Here is a 16,121-nt window from a genome sequence, read left to right as displayed (position 1 = left end):
AACTTAATTATTGGAGGTGTTAATTGACTCTCTGTGCTTGGGAGGTTTACAGTAAGGAGCAGCACCAAGGCGGAGGCTCTTTCATGAGCCTGACTGGCAGAGGCAGGCAGGTTTCCACAAGTGTCAGTCTTTGTGGATGGAGTAGCCCTATCCTGGGCCAGCCTCCTTCCCTCAGAGGAGAAATGGCCCCGTGTCCAGACTGGTTGTCCTCGGCTGCCCCGGGCTGGGTGACTACAGGCGTCCTGCTCTGGGCTGTGGTGAGGCTGGAGCAGGAGTTGAGGAAGAGCAGGTTTTGGGCCTTGTCTCTGCCAGGGGCAGGCTCCTGGGAGACCAGAGGAAGGGGCCCCGAAAGAACCCTCTAGAGAATGAGTACGGCATAGCCTGCCTATCAGAAGCTGCTTCCTAGGCTCACCCCATGTTTGAGGAGGGGGGTGTATGTCCGGAGACACAGACAATCCCTTCGGAAGCACTTGCATCCTGCCTAACGTGACTGAGGAACAGGGCGGAGCTGCTCCTCAAACACGGCACGAACATACAATAGATGTGGCTCCAAATACTGCGGAGGAAGGATGGCCCAGTGGTTAGGGCACTTACCTACAACTCCGGAGACCGCCCTGGTACCAAGGGTTATGTGACCAAATACAGCCTCCTGCCCACAGCCAATCCCTCAGTCCCCTAGGGCTTTGCAGGAGAACTAGGCTGGTTAATGCCCGTGTCTCTCCTCCTTCCAACATGTTTCCCTCTGGCCCTGCTGCCCTTTCAAGTGATTAAGCTGCAAAGATGAGCATCTGCTTAAGAGCCCACATTGTGGGCTGTTAAACAGCTGTTGTGATCTACCCCAGAAGTGGCTGCATTTTGGCAGATGGTACCCAGATTGGGGGTCCTGTACCAGTTCCGTGCAAGGGTGAGGCTTGCTCCAGCCGTATTGGGTAGGTGCTTGGACTTTGCTGAACAGATGGCTCCATAGACGAGCAAGGCTTTGGCATTATTGATGCAGACATCTGTGTTGCTCTTGTTTCCCTTCGGCTCTGGCATTAATTCCCCTCTTCTCCTGGACTCTCCCACAGGCTCTGAAAGGCTCCAAGAAGCTGAACCTGTCGGTGCATTCGGTGGGGCGGATCCCTGGGGGCTATGTCACCAATCACATCTACACCTGGGTGGACCCCCAGGGGCGCAGCGCCTCCCCACCCGCCGGCCTGCCGCAGCATCAGAGCAGCTCCCTGCGGAAGGACAGTGAGAAGAGGAGCCACCTGCAGCTTCTGCAAGAGGGGGATGAGAAAAAGGTGAGCGAGGGGGCAGATATTCAAAGCCCTGTAGCCATGGAAGTGCAAGCCCCGGCGTCATGCAATCATTCAGCTGGAAGAGACCTCGGGAGTCATCAAGTCCAGCCCCCTGCTCTAGGCAGGACCAATCCCAACTAAATCAGCCCAGCCAGGGCTTTGTCAAGCTGAGACTTAAACACCTCTAGGGATGGAGATTCCACCACCTCCCTAGGGAACCCATTCCAGTGCTTCCCCACCCTCCTAGGGAAATAGTGTTTCCTAATATCCAACCTGGACCTCTCCCACTGCATCTTGAGCCCATGGCTCCTTGTTCTGCCACCACTGAGAACAGCCTCTCTCCATCCTCTTTGGAACCCCCTTCAGGAAGCTGAAGGCTGCTATCAAATCCCCCCTGTAGGAGTGGGGGCCAGCCCGCCCCAGTCAGATGCATGCTTAGCTGCCGCTCCCCCCCCCCCCCTTATGTTCCCCTGCCCGGGGTTGGTCCTCAGTATTTTTCGTTTGCTCTGCCCCGGCGCCTGACGCTTGGTTCGGCTGTTATCGCTGGGATGTGCGGGTAGGGGGGCCCGGGCCCGCCCTCTCTCACGGGCCCCAGCCCAGGGCCCTAAGGACAGGCTCGTGAGATCTGGCCCCGCCCCTCCAGCTTCTCAGCTGAGCGGCGGCGGTACAGGGGCCGCATGCCACCTGCACTTCCTGGTCTGCCCCCAGGAGCGCAAGCGCGACCCTGGGGTCAGTACAGGGCAGGTCTGCCTCCGCAGGGTGGAGGCTGCCCGTGTGACGGCGCATTGGGGTTTTCCCGTCTCCTGCACCCCCGTAATGGCACGAACAGCCTCCACCAGCCAGTAGAATAGAGGGAGTTTATTGCTTCTCCAGGATACAGCACAGATGTAATCTGGTTACAGGGCAGGCCTAGATGCCTCAGCCCCCCTTGATATGGGGAAGTCTGGGCTCCTAAATCCCAGCCCCTTGCGTAGGCTGCTTCCTCCATGATATCAGACAGAGACTAACTAACTCTATTCCAGCCCTGCCCCCCAGCCAGCATTCCACCTTCCTTTGTTTCCCTCCTTGGGGGGTAGCTGGTCAGACAGGTTGAGAGACCCTCTTTGCATAATGACTCATCCCCTGCCCTGCTGGGCCGCGCTGCAGCCAGTGGAGGTAACTCACAACCCACTGCCCAGCATAGCAACCAGCAAGGTACCCCCCACTACGTCACTCTTCTCTTCTGCAGACTAAACAAACCCAAATCCCTCAGCCTCTCCTCATAGGTCATGCGCTCCAGCTGCCTAATCATTTTGGTCACCCTCCGCTGGACCCTCTCCAATGCGTCCACATCCTTTCTATGGAGCCAGGGGGAGAGCGCAGAACTGGACACAATACTCCACGGCTACGTCTGTATTGGCAAGAAGTATTTTGCGCAAATACTTTTAACACAAGAGTTTTTGCATTAAAGTATTTGCGCAAGAGCATCTACACTGGCATGTGCTTTTGTGCAAGAGATGTGCTTTTGCGCAAAAGCATCTGTGCCAGTGTAGACGCTCTCTTACGCAAGAAAGCTCTGATGGCCATTTTAGCCATCGGGCTTTCTTGCACAAGAAATTCATGTTGCCTGTCTACACTGGCCTCTTGCGCAAGAACAGTTGTGCAAAAGGGCTTATTCCTGAGCGGGAGCATCATAGTTCTTGCACAAGAAGCCCTGATTTCATCCATTAGAACGTCAGTGTACTTGCGCAAGAACTCCCCACCAGTGTAGATAGGCAGCATGTTTTTGTGCAAAAGTGGGTTCTTTTGCGCAAAATCATGCCAATGTAGACACAGCCCATGTGTGGCCTCACCAGAGCCGAATAAAGGGGAATAATCACTACTCTGGATCTGCTGGCAATGCTCCTCCTAATGCACCCTAATATGCCATTTGCCTTCTTGGCTACAAGGGCACATTGTTGACTCCATCTCCAGCTTCTCATCCACTGTAACCCCCAGGGTGCTTTTCTGCTGAACTGCTACTTAGGCAGTCGGTCCCCAGCCTGTTACAATGCTTGGGATTCTTCCATCCCGAGTGCAGGACTCTGCACTTCTCCTTGTTGAACCTCAGCAGATTTCTTTTGGCCCAATCCTCTAATCTGTCCAGGTCCCTCTGGACCCTATCCCTGCCCTCCAGCATATCTACTTCCTCCTCCACCTGTTCCTCCCAGAGCCAGGGCTGGCCCTTTGCTTCTCTAGGTCCTGTGCCATGGCCCTGCATGGCAAGACTGTTCCAAAGTGCCCGTCATTCACTCTGCAGGACAGAAATCCCTGCAGCTGGAGACTCAAAAGGAGCTTGGCTTGTTTACTTTAACCAAAAGAAGGCTGAGGGGGGACATGATTGCACTTTTTAAATATATTAGAGGGATAAATACCAAGGAGGGAGAGGAATTATTTAAGCTTAATACCAATGTGGACACAAGAACAAATGGATATAAGCTGGCTAGTAGGAAGTTAAGACTTGAGATTAGACGAAGGTTTCTAACCATTAGAGGAGTGAGGTTCTGGAACGGCCTTCCAAGGGAAGTAGTGGGGGCAAAAGATCTATCTGGTTTCAAGATTAAACTAGATGGGTTTATGAAGGGGATGGTCTGATGAGATAACAGGATCTTGGTAACTAATTGACCATTCATTATCAGTGGGAATAGGTCAATGGAGGGATGATAGGAGTTACTATAGAGAACTTTCTGGGTGTCTGGCTGGTGAGTCTTGCCCACATGCTCAGGGTTTAGCTGATCACCATATTTGGGGTCGGGAAGGAATTTTCCTCCAGGGTAGATTGGCAGAGGCCCTGGAGGTTTTTCGCCTTCCTCTGTAGCATGGGGTACAGATCACAGCTGGAGGGTTCTCTGCATCTTGGGGTCTTCAAAGTATTTGAAGGCTTCAATATCTGAGATATAGGTGAGAGGATTATTCTAGGAGGGGTAGGTGAGATTCTGTGGCCTGCATTGTGCAGGGGGTCAGACTAGATGATCATAATGATCCCTTCTGACCTTAAAGTCTATGAGTCTATGAGGGCAATGGAGAGGGGGACCCCTAGATCTGATCCAATCCCCAAACTCACAGCTTGGTTCTGTCAACTCTCCCTGCGATATTCTCCCGCCTCTGATTTCCTTCAGTTTTGATGTTGATGGTGTGTCTGCACTACCAAGGTTTGTCACCAACAGCGGCCTTGTGGCGACAAAACAGTGCGCGCGTTCACACTGCCCTGTGACTTTTGTCCTAGTCGGGATGGGGAGGGCGGTGGGTAAACCCAGTTCAAAGACAAAACTTCCACCCCTACAAAAGACTTTTTTCTTTCCCCTCCCTTTATTGTCCAGAAAATGCCAATGTGGCTGCAGCAGTTGGTTTTGGCCACAGAAGTGGCTTCCGCCAGTATCCCACAATGCCTGTCTTGGAGCAAGTGGGAACCCCCCTCTGGCGACTTTTTGTTTCATTGACTTTTGGGTGATGCAAATTTTGTCAGCAAAACTTGGTAGTGTAGATGCCCTCGCCTTCAGCTCCATCTACTCGGGGTCCTGGTAACTGCAGAGTCCTGCTGATCTGAACAGGGATGAAGCCAGCCAGGTCCTGATGAAATATAACCAGGTTCAATGGACCTCAATAGACAACAAGGCCCTCCTTCTGGGCTTTGAGAATCAGACTCCTGGGTCGAACATCCATGTGCCAGTTCCTTTCCTGGACAGGGTGGAGGCTCTTTCAGATGCAGATAGGAGGGTCTGACACTGCTGATCCAACCAGAATCTTCCTGATTATTTTCAGGAAGAACGGCATTGCACAAGAGGGTTTTTCTTGCACAAGAAGGGACAGTGTAGACTGCTCCGTCTTGCGCAAGAGCCTCTTCTGCAAAAATGGCGGCGTATTAGATATGCAAATGAGCTCGGCGATATTCCACGCTTAGCCTCATTTGCATAGCTCTGGCGCAAGATCGTACCAGTATAGACATAGCCTAGGTGTGTGGGTTACAAAAGTACCGTTATTTGTGGAGAAGCTCTAAGGCTGAGTCTCAGAACCTGGATCAACTCCTGGGGGCTGTGGGGCTAAAGAGAGCAGGGCAGATGTCCCCTCTCTAGCTGCAGCCTGGGCTGTGAAACCTGGTGAGTGAGGTGGCTATCGGCAGAGCTGTGGGGACCTGCCATCACCCCAGCATTGCGGGGGGCTGAGCTCTGCTTACCAGAGGAGGTCAGCTGCCTGTGCCTTGGCAGGCCTCTGTCTGCTCGTGCTGAGGCCTCTCCTTGTCTGCTTGAACTGCCCCAGGCCCCCCGACTGCTAACCCAAGAGGCTGGCGTGGCCTGGTGCCTCTGAGGAGACACTTGGGAGCTAGCACCTCTCCTGGCGGTGAGGTAGAAAACTGTATGAGGGGAGGCAGGAGCCATGTTTGGCTTCGCTGAGGAAATATTTGGGCCAGCCCCATGGAAGAAGGGGTCGTTCCTGTCACAAGCCGAAAAGCAAACAGCCATGGGGGGGGTGGAGGGGGGAACTGACTCCAGCATGTCCCTCCTCCCTGCTTTGCATCCCTTTGATGTGGCTCTGGGAAGCAGCAGGTTGGAAGTGATCCTCACGCACCCTGCTCTCCTCTGGCCTTTCATTTCCCTTTCTCGTCTTCCTTGGGGGTGAACTCAAAAAGTTGAGGAGGCCTGAGCCGTGCACACCTGCCATCTCTGCACCGGGCCCGCTGCAGTGCGAGGCTACAGGCTAAGAGCTGGAGGAAGGGGTGGGCTGCCGCTTTGCTGAAGTTCCCTCATCCCTTCCTTCCTCCCTGTTCCCCCCCGCTCTCTCCTGACTTTCAGCACTTGCCTCGAGAGCTAGTCCATTATTGCTGCTGAAGAGCATTATGCCGGGGTTCTATGGATATTACTCTGCCCTCTGAGGCCAAAAAATTGAAGCCTCATCAGTATGCAGAGTGGAAGAAGGCTGTGAGATGCTGCGTGCTCTATTACATTCAGTGCTGCCCAGCAGACTGCATACCCAAAGGTGCCTCGCCCGGTCAGTTAACCACTGAAGACAGCACTGTAATCATCACAAGCTGCAGCTGGGGTGAAGAGAATTTTGGGGCAGCTGTCCTGGAGTATGGGGGGATGTCACCTGTCCTGGTGTGCTCCTTAAAGAATGAATTATCCAAGACACTTTGCACTAGTTCAGCATGCACCAAGCTCCAGGACTGAAAGCTGCAAGGCACCCGTAAGCTGCATTAATTTCAACAGCAGGCCCTGGACTCCAGCAGCACCCCTTGGGATCCAGCCATGAGCCACTCCGGGCCTTGTGACTGCGGCTGTCCTGCTTAGAAATGTCACGTAACTGCACCATCTCCCTGGATGGCTCAGTGCTGACAGGCAGAAACGACAGAAGCCCAGAAGGGTGTCTGATGTCTAGCCAGCTTTAAAATCCTTGGAAAGGGTTAGAGATCCCTCCTCCTCTCCCTTCCATTTCTAATTAGTCTGCATGTCCGGGAATCAGTCGTCAAAGACGGTTTGAATGAGTGGCATTTGAAAGAGGAAAAACCATTCAGAGATCTGAATTCAGCCCTCGAGCTGGGGAGAGATGAAAAGCAAAACGGAAGGTTAACTGGAGCGGGAGGGGGTGTAACTAAATATAGCAGGGATGTGACCGTCGTTAAAATGTTTTCAGTTCTTGCAAGGTAAAACTCAAGGTCAGAGCAGGCAGCGTGCACCTGTCGGGGGGTAGAAATGTTTCCAGCCAGCGTTCTTCCTGGCAGTGCTGTTCGGTGGCCCGGCAGGAAGCAGTCTGTAGCCTTGTTTGACAAGTTCACTTAGCTGTCATTGGGGGCTTGATATGGAAACTACTGCTGCAGGTTACACTGCTCCTACATGTACCAGTTTCTTGGATTAGGGAGGGTGGGTGTGGTGGGGGGGGGCCAAAGGTAAGGAGAAGGACAGTTTTGGGGATGCATGTGCGCACATTTGTGGGAAATACGCTGCCTAGCATTAAAGAAGCTGTATGAGGAGTTGGACCATCTGCTGTCAACTTGCCCAAACTGAAATAAAGCGATGGCTTGCACAAAAAGCAGAAGGAAGGGAGCTGGACTGGACACATCCTTTATGAAGGGTGCAGGGGACAAGCTACTCGTACATACCTGATACCATGAATATTATGAGTGTTTGCCTAATGGTGAGAACCCTTTATAGGCTACAGTGCCATCATGGGAACCAGCAATCATGGGCTGTTCGTGCCTTTTCAGAGTTGCTGAAACAGTACCTGGAAAGCAGCCTGCCCGGACAGTGGGCCAGCATACATAATCTAAGCCTTGAAAGAGTTTGGTGTGTGTTGACTCACGTGAATCCTGTGCAGAGTTTTAGGAGAGAGGAAAATCCCAGGAGTGAGGAGAGTCCGTACTGGCACTGATAGATGAACGAAGATGATTCCACAACTGCTCAAAGTGCCGAGGAATTAAGTTGCTGCATCTGAGAGAATCGTAGATAGTTGCATTTGGCAAACAGTGGAGCCCATTTTAAGGCAGGAGCCGTCTGGCTTTCGGCGAGGGACACTGCATGGCATGGCTATGTTCAATGCTAAATTGTTGGTGGGAAGGAAGCTAGGGGGAACACTGGGTACTGTTTCGCTCTCTAGTGCAGCCTCCAAATTGAGGCCAAAGTGCCGAGGTGATGGCTAGCACCGCAGATATGAGTCTAGAGACTACTGAACAGCCTGGTCCAGTGGGTGATGGGTTTGCAGGGTGGTTCCATGGCAAAGGTGCAGGTGCCCAGTGTAACTGGGTTTTGTGGTGAAGGCTGGTCTCCACCTGGGATCAGCACTTTGTCCGTTGTGATGGGCTTCATATGTAGGCACGTATAAATAGAAGGTGACCTTAGAGGTGGTCAGTGCAGATAGCGGCTGAGTTGTGAGGGCCCCTCAATTGCTATTTGGAACAGGGAACTAAGGCCTCAATGAGTAAAGAAAAGACTGAAGTTGTGGGTGACTTCTGCACAACCACGACAGATGAAGGCTGGCACCTAAATCTGGTCTCTGTCTCTACCTTATGGGCTGGTTAGTGGCAAATGGAGACATTGTCAGAGAACTGCAAGCAAGGCTGTTGAGGGGGGGGGGGGGGTAGGGGAAAGCTAAATGGAGCGATTTATTCTAAATAGATGCTCACATTACTTAAAGGGCACTGTACAAAGCCAGGGCTAGACCTGCACAGATCAGAGACTTGGGTGACCAAAGCAAGGGGCTTGAAGACCTGAAATCATTGAGATGTTTGCGGGCAGTGAGGGGGGGTGACTGTGCTGGACCATATTGAATAATGTCGCCAGCAGTGAGATTGGGGTCTTCAGGCGGGAGAGTAGCTGCACGAGCGGCGATTGAGAAGGCATGGGTATGTTTGAAGAGCGGAAGAAGGAAACTCTGGTAGTGAAGCCATTGAGACTGATTCTTTGTCCACAAACTCTAGATGACCCCCAAGAAAATGATGGGAGGATGGAGTAGATGTGCAGCATTAGGCAGGGAAGTGTAAAAAAGACCAAGCTGAAGACCTGACTTCAGGTAGCTGGAAAGGGGAAGAAAAAGAATCTGTGAAGCTTGACGTGCCCCCTGGAGTGAGCTCTTTAGAAGGTCTGGCCTAGCAGGCATACACTGGGTGCAAAACTCTTCTGAAAATCTGGCCCCAGGTCCTTGTGGCAAAGGCTTCTCTTGGCAAGGGCTGCTCTGGCTGCACGGTGTAATTGTTTTCTCAGGTCTGTTCTGTCCCCTTCGTATGTTACAGGGATCTGGAGTCATGTTTTTCTTGCTCCAAATCATGCCCATGATCTGGAGCAGATGGCTGAACATTCCCAGGAAGATCTTGCCTTTGCAGAAATCACCCTAAACACACACAGTTAGCATCTCCCATGACCACAGTGGCTCAAGAGCATGAATACCAGCCTCAGAGGAGGCTGCTAAAAACCAGGCACAAACCCCAAACTGGCTGAGTTCTGGACTTAGATTTCACCAGCCAGGTACCAAGTGTGAACAACTTAGGCACTATAAGATGGAGTCAGACCGTCCCCTCTCAACTCTGCTCTGTCTTATCCCCTAGGGAAGCTTGCCGTTGTGATAGTGCTATTTGTAATGTAAGGGACTGTCTATTTGTTACTCCCAGTCCAAAAGGACCAGTTGCTTATCCCAGATCAATTGCACCTTTGAACTTAGAACCACAGCGCTTGGCGTTTATTTTAGGAGTGCCTATTTAATGATATATTAAATAGGAAAAAAGGCTCTATTATATACAAAGTTAAAGTACACATTTAGCTGCATGCACCAAATAGTCATTTTCAAAGGATAATTATTATTATAGAAACTTCTATGCTCTTTGGGCTTGCCCAGGCTAAGCACTGGGCATCTTCTAGTTATGCTTAATCATCCTGGCCCCTCATAGTTCTAGCAGCATGAAAGATACAAACTCTTTGGCTGTATCTACATTGGCAAGATTTTGCGCAAAATCTTGCTGCTTGTCTACACTGGCCGTGAGTATTTGTACAAGAACACTGACGTTGTAATGTACAAAATCAGTGCTTTTTGCGCAAATACTGTGATGCTCCTGCTCAGGGATAAGCCCTCTGTGTTCTTGTGCCAGAGGCCAGTGTAGACAGGTAACATCAATTTCTTGCGCAAGAAAGCCCGATGGCTAAAATGGCCATCAGAGCTTTCTTGCGCAATAGAGCGTCTACACTGGCATGGATGCTTTTGTGCAAAAGCAAGTCTTTTGGGCAAAGGCACATGCCAATATAGACACTCTCTTGCGCAAATACTCTTAACGGAAAAACTCTTCTGTTAAAAGTATTTGCGCAAAATCATGCCAGTGTAGATGCAGCCTTTTTGTTTGGGCTTTTTATTGGTTGTTGCTTCTGCACTGAGCTGCAAATTCAGCTGTTGAGTGGAGGAGGGGAACTGGTTTGCCAATGAGGAAATTAAAAGTTTGAGAGGAAAGCAGGCATTTTCCACACCCATAAATTCATTCCACTGATGGGTTTTTTCACATGCTCTAATAATAATGTCCTAAATGCTAATGCTTACAATAGTGTCATTACTAGAGGCAATCAAGTATGCAGAATTTCAGTTAGATTTTTTTTTCTTTTCAGTTTGGAGAAAAAGCAGGTGAAAGGAAGCTGTAGAGGGCATTTGATTAGATCCCGTGCAGCTGGGCCTGATCTTGCGCTCATGTATGCGGGTGTAAATCAGTAATAATCCTGTTTAAAATCAGCAGAGTTACCCTGCCATAAGTGAGACTAGGATCTTCTGTCATTTTAAGCTTTATTTTTATTGCATTTTAGCAGTATTGTCATCAAGATAACATCAGTAATATGAAACTTTAAAATAGAACCCGCAGTCACATGTAGAATTGATCTGGTGTGGAATAAGTCTTGCCTGCAACGGCTTTTCTCAAAGATATTGAATCCATCAACAAATAATTGCATAAACCAAACCAACAAAACCATCACCAGTATCGACCCAAGATTTATTCCTGACTGAGGACGCTGTGATGGCATTTTTCATTGTCTCAATCCTGCTTTGGGAGAAGTGCCCCTGCAGGTGCCTGTATCGGCTTGGCTTCTGTCACATTCACACCCCTGAACCCCTTAACTTATGCCAATGTAAGCTGCACCACAGACATAGTCTTACACTTCTGTAATTTTACACATGGGAGTAGCCCTGCTGAACTCAAGGGGGGCTTCTCCTGTATGTAAAGTTAACAGGCTTGCCCACAAGGGGGAGCAGAAGGGGGGAGGTGGTAACTGCCCTATGGCCCGGTGATAGAAAAGGGTCGAGAGCTCCCAGCTGCCACCCCTGCTACAATGGTAGCGGCCAGAGCTCTGGGCCTTTAAATTTGATGCCAGAACGCTGCGTGGCATGCTCCAGGCAGCACCGAGGGCTGTCTGAGGGAGGTACAGAGCTCTCTGGGGGGCATTGAGGGCTGCCTAGCCCCACCCCTTCTGGGGGCATAAAGCAGGGGCCCCTCCCACATTGCCCCAGGGCCTGGCAAGGCTGTGAACCCCGCTGAACATTAAGGACATGCTGGGAGCCTACCTCTGTCTATTTAGTTGCAATGATAGAACAATTGAAAATGTCTGTGTTCCCATACTAAAGGGCTATAACATAGTTAGTCACTCGGAGCCAGGGGTGAGGGACCACCTGGGCCATGGCCAGACCACGTTTTGCTAGGCCAGATCTGAGTGATGCTTCTACCCTGTAGGCCAGGTCACAACGTCACTCCCTCAGATTTGGCTAGCAGGGGGTTGGAGCTTTTCAGCTTGAGGGTTATAAGTAGAGGGGCACTGGACAGGAAAAGATGAGGATCAGTTGAGGTAAATGTCTGCCCCCTACTTTAATTGGGGGCTCTGTAGGCCCAGAGCTTATAGTTAGCAGCAAAGCTGGCTGAAAAATGTATGGGAGGGGGGCAGGATGTGGCATAAATTTCATCTTCTTTGCTTTTGTGTCGCAATTTTGGTGAAAGTTTTAATAGGAAATCTTTGCCCAGCTCTCTTGATTGGGTGTTTTATTTGTGAAAGGGTCCAGAATTTAAACTGCCCTGATGGTGACGAATAAAAATGCACACACCATTCCACCCTAAGAATGACCCAACACCCACCTCTCCCTCCCCAGCCAAAAATGGGAGATTCATAAAATCTGCAACCTGATCCCAACAAACACATTTCCTCCAAAAAAGAAAAGTGCCGGATGCACCAGGCAGTCCACTCACTTGGGCCCCGTTAAGTCTCCATGTAAGACACGCGGCTGTTCTTGGGTGACTATTGTAAAATCCACAAATAAAGCCAATCTTGCCCCAAGCAGCCAACTGCCCCAAACCATGTGAGTGGATTTGAAATGAAAGCTGCTGCAGATAATTCAGGGGCAGATTTTATTCTCTGCCCACTCTCTCCGACTCCAGCAGTGCCTGGGGCCCACCAGCATGCTGCAAAGGGGCTCTGGCTAGCCGCAGAGCAGAGGACGTGCTCAGGGTGGGAGGGAAATAGGAGTGTGTAACACACAGCACTATGGAGACACTTGTACTACTTCAAACCCCAGGGCAGGCCTAAGGAGGCTGCTGAAAACTAGAGCATCCCTGGGGCTGCTCTAACTTACGCAGGGCTGTTTTGGTCCCTGAAGCAGACCATGATCCCACGAGCACAGGTGATTGCCTGCCTGCCGCCTGGCCCATCCCAGGCTGGGACTTGTGTCGAGCCGCTGCCTTTTTTGTTCCTGAAGGGGTCTGATCCAACTCCCGTATAATTCAGTGACAAAAGTCCCATTGATTACACTGGTGAAGTATCAAGCCATAACAGCTGGATATCATTTCTCTATGTCTTTGTGGGCAAATCTTCTGACTTCGCACAAAGCCAGTTGCTTTTTTACCCTGTTTCATTCTTCAGTTAAAGCAGGGGTGGGAAACCTCAGGCCCCGGGACCAGGTGTGGCCCCTGGCTTGCCTGGGTCTGGCCCCTAAGGCTCAGGGGTCCCTCCCACTACAATGCTGAAGCACACACACTACTACCCTGTCTCCCCTAGGCTCAAGTTGTAAAGGGAAAGTGGGGAGTGTCTTTCTCCGTCTGTCAGGGGCCACATCAGTGGGGGGTAGTTTTTTTGGAGGGGTTGTTTCTCCCTTATGTGCAGCCTCTGACTGATTTTTCTGTTGGTCAACAGCCCCCAACCCCAAAAAGGTTCCCCACCCCTGTACTAAAGGGTCGTAAGGCTGCCTCCATGTTCAGCTGCTGGAGTGTAATCGATGCCCTCCTCCTTTTGGCCTGGCGACTGATCCCAAATCAGAGGAGAAACAGGTCTCCTCCTTTCTCTGCTCGGTTCCGTTTCATTTCTTGGCTACCGCATGGAGCTGCCTTTCATCAAGAAGTCAGGCACTATGAATGTGGCAGTTTTCTTTTGTCCCTCACTCCCAGTTGACGCTCATCTTGGCAGCCTGCTCTTTAATGTAGATTGGGTCGTCTTCAGTGTCTATCTGGAGAGCCTTAGGTATTAGTTGATTAAGAAATGCAATTAAGTCCTCGCTATCCCAGCCTTCTGTGACTGCCAGCAGCTGTGTATTTTTTAAGCAATGCTTGCGTATTTTTTTAACACAGTAGCTCAGGCTTATAATGTAAGGGAAGGCTTTGAAGTCTTTAATTACCAGCATCCCGAGTTCAGTTATTTTCACTCATTGGTCCTTGGGGCACCAATTCAGCAAAGTACATAAGCAGATGCCTACCTTTAAGCATGTGAAAAGGGTGGCTGACTACTTTAATCTTGTGTTCTCTAAATACATCTGAAACCAACTCCTACCACTCAAAAAATCTGACACCCAATGATCCCACCAAAATGATGAGGGGCTTGAGCATATGAGGAGAGGCTGAGGGATTTGGGTTTGTTTAGTCTGCAGAAGAGAAGAGTGGGGGGGGATTTGATAGCAGCCTTCAACTTCTTGAAGAGGAGAATAGGGAGAAGTTGTTCTCAGGGGTGGCAGATGACAGAATGAGGAGCAATAGTCTTGAGTTGCAGTGGGGGAGGTCTAGGTTGGATATTAGGAAAAGCTATTTCCCTGGGAGGGTGGGGAAGCACTGGGATGAGTTCCCTAGGGAGGGGGTGGAATCTCCATCCCTAAAAGTTTGTAAGTTCCGGTTTGACAAAGCCCTGGCTGGGATGATTGAGTTGGGATTGGTCCTGCTTTGGGCAGGGGGTTGGCCTCGATGACTCCTGAGGTCTCTTCCAGCTCTATGATCGTCTATGACCCTATCAAAATGGCAGCAGGCACCTCTCTGAACGTGTGACTGTCTGGGAGATCCCAACGGTCACAGGCCATTGGGATTTATCAGCCCTGCCGTTGTCTGCCAGTATTGTTATATGAGGCTATTCTTTTCCTTGCACCATTGTTTCACTCTGGGCTGCATTGCTCTAGCGCTTAGAGCACTCTGAATTTCTGAGGAGGGAGGTGTTTTAGTGCATGTTTAAAACAAATTTTACAGATTAATTCTACCAAAACAAGAGACTCCACTGCATGAGCTTCTCCCCTGGGTAAGAGAGTGAGCAAATGAGCACATAGCAGATGCCAGTCTTGTTGCTTAATGGACTGTTGGAAGCACTCCGCTACTGTGTGATGAACGCGATCTGAGAACCTCTATGGAACAGTGCAGAATTTACTTCTCTGTAGTAGTGCTGGTTGGTTTTTTGTTTTGCATTTTCCCCCTCTGACTCTTCCAGCATTGGAGAAGATTTAAAAGTTAGTGAGGAAAAAAGAAAGACAGGAGGGAGGGAAAGTACCAGTATATGTGGGGGAGGAACCCTAAGTATAATTCATTTTATTGCAATTGCTGCGGGGAATAAAGGGAAAGAATAGATTTTTAAAATATCAGATCTTTGCCTGGTTTAGAAAACAGCGCACAAACAGAACTCCATTCAAAGCAAACTAACCAGAAAAAAATCTCCCATCAAAATCAGTTTTATTGGTCCCAAACAGCTTTTTTCCTTCAAAACGAAAATCCTCTTTTTGACCAGAAAAAAAATTGAAATGTTTTGCCGAGCTGTATTGTCCAATGGGAATCCCACAGGGCTTGCTACAAGTCTTTCCTGAGTCTGTAACCCAAGAATTGTTTTCGGTACCTTCTGGCCCTAAAAGCAATGCAGGGGTTAAACCAATTCATTGAAGCATTTTGGAGGCAGGGGTTAGAAGAGGCCCTAGTTAGCTAGTTTCCCTGACGTGTGACTATCTGGCTTTCCCAGCTGTAGCCATGCCATGGAATGCAAACAGCATGAATGAATTGGATGCAGTGATGGGGAAGTCTCCTTTTCTGTCTTTCTCCTCTGCCAGACTAAAGTTAATGATGACCACTGTACAGTGTGAAGTCAGCATAGCAGCCTTCTCCCTTCCTTTTCTACAGGCCAGTCATGGTAAAAGGGAACAACAGGAAGGAAGCACAAGACTGGAGTCGATATGGGGCATCATGTCTCAGCAGAGGCCATATCATTATCTGATTGGATGCTGGCAGTCCTGTCCAAACATGAATAGGTGACAATGGGTTATTAACAGGCCTGCAAAGCAGCTATAAAACCAGGTCATAAAAATGAGAGCTGCCTTTGGATCCAGCTTATAAAATGTAATGAATAGTCCTCAGCTGGAATGTGTCACGCTGTCGAGACTCCAATTGACAGTTCAGCAGGATACTGGCAGACCAGGTGCTAACTCGTGCCCAGGCCCCAAGGCCTTGCTGAACACTGCCTCACTGCAAACCTGTCTGGCTCCCCTGGCTGTTAGCATTGTAAAAAGAGCTGTTCCGTTTATAATGTGTTTAGTGTTTGGACTTTTGAGATTAATGCCGGTAGCTACTCACAAGCATCGCACTTCTAATACAGGTTGAACCTCTCTAGTCCAGAACTCTCCGGTCCAGGAACATCCATCATGCAGAATCATTTTAGTGAGCGGGATGTTCACTTTTCATGGGTGTGGTCACGTTTCCCGCAGTCCCGTAAAGTTTGTTACCACCATCAGTCCTGGCTCTGTGTTCTGTGCTGTTATCATAGAATCCTAGAACTGGAAGGGACCTCAAGAGGTCATCAAGTCCAGTCCCCTGCCCTCATGGCAGGACTAAGCACCATCTGATCATCCCTGACAGGTGTCTGTCTATCCTGCTCTTAAATATCTGCGGTGATGGAGACTCCACAAGCGCCTAAGTAATTTATTCCGGTGTTTAACCACCCTGACAGTTGTGAAGTTTTTCCCAATGTCCAGCCTAAACCTCCCTTGCTGCAATTGAAGCCCATTGCTGCTTGTCCTATCGTCAGAGGCCAAGGAGAACAATTTTTCTCCCTTCTCCTTGGGACACCTCTTTAGCTACTTGAAAACAGCTAT

At 50.0% G+C, this 16,121-nt stretch overlaps 1 protein-coding gene across 3 annotated transcripts in view; it reads left to right on the top strand.

The window, feature by feature from the left end:
• The window catches only part of WHRN (whirlin), a 115,182-nt gene that overhangs the window by 31,120 nt on the left and 67,941 nt on the right, over positions 1 to 16,121 (top strand). For all 3 annotated transcript variants that reach the window (XM_075905666.1, XM_075905665.1, XM_075905667.1), the window contains exon 2: positions 1,068 to 1,283. In XM_075905666.1, the coding sequence (XP_075761781.1) occupies positions 1,068 to 1,283 (216 nt within the window). The remainder of the gene's footprint in view (positions 1 to 1,067; positions 1,284 to 16,121) is intronic.

This window comes from Pelodiscus sinensis, chromosome 22, assembly GCF_049634645.1.
Source record: "Pelodiscus sinensis isolate JC-2024 chromosome 22, ASM4963464v1, whole genome shotgun sequence".
Taxonomy (NCBI): Eukaryota; Metazoa; Chordata; order Testudines; family Trionychidae; genus Pelodiscus; species Pelodiscus sinensis.
Note: the sequence above shows the minus strand (reverse complement) of the source record. Positions and strands in the feature narration are given on the sequence as shown.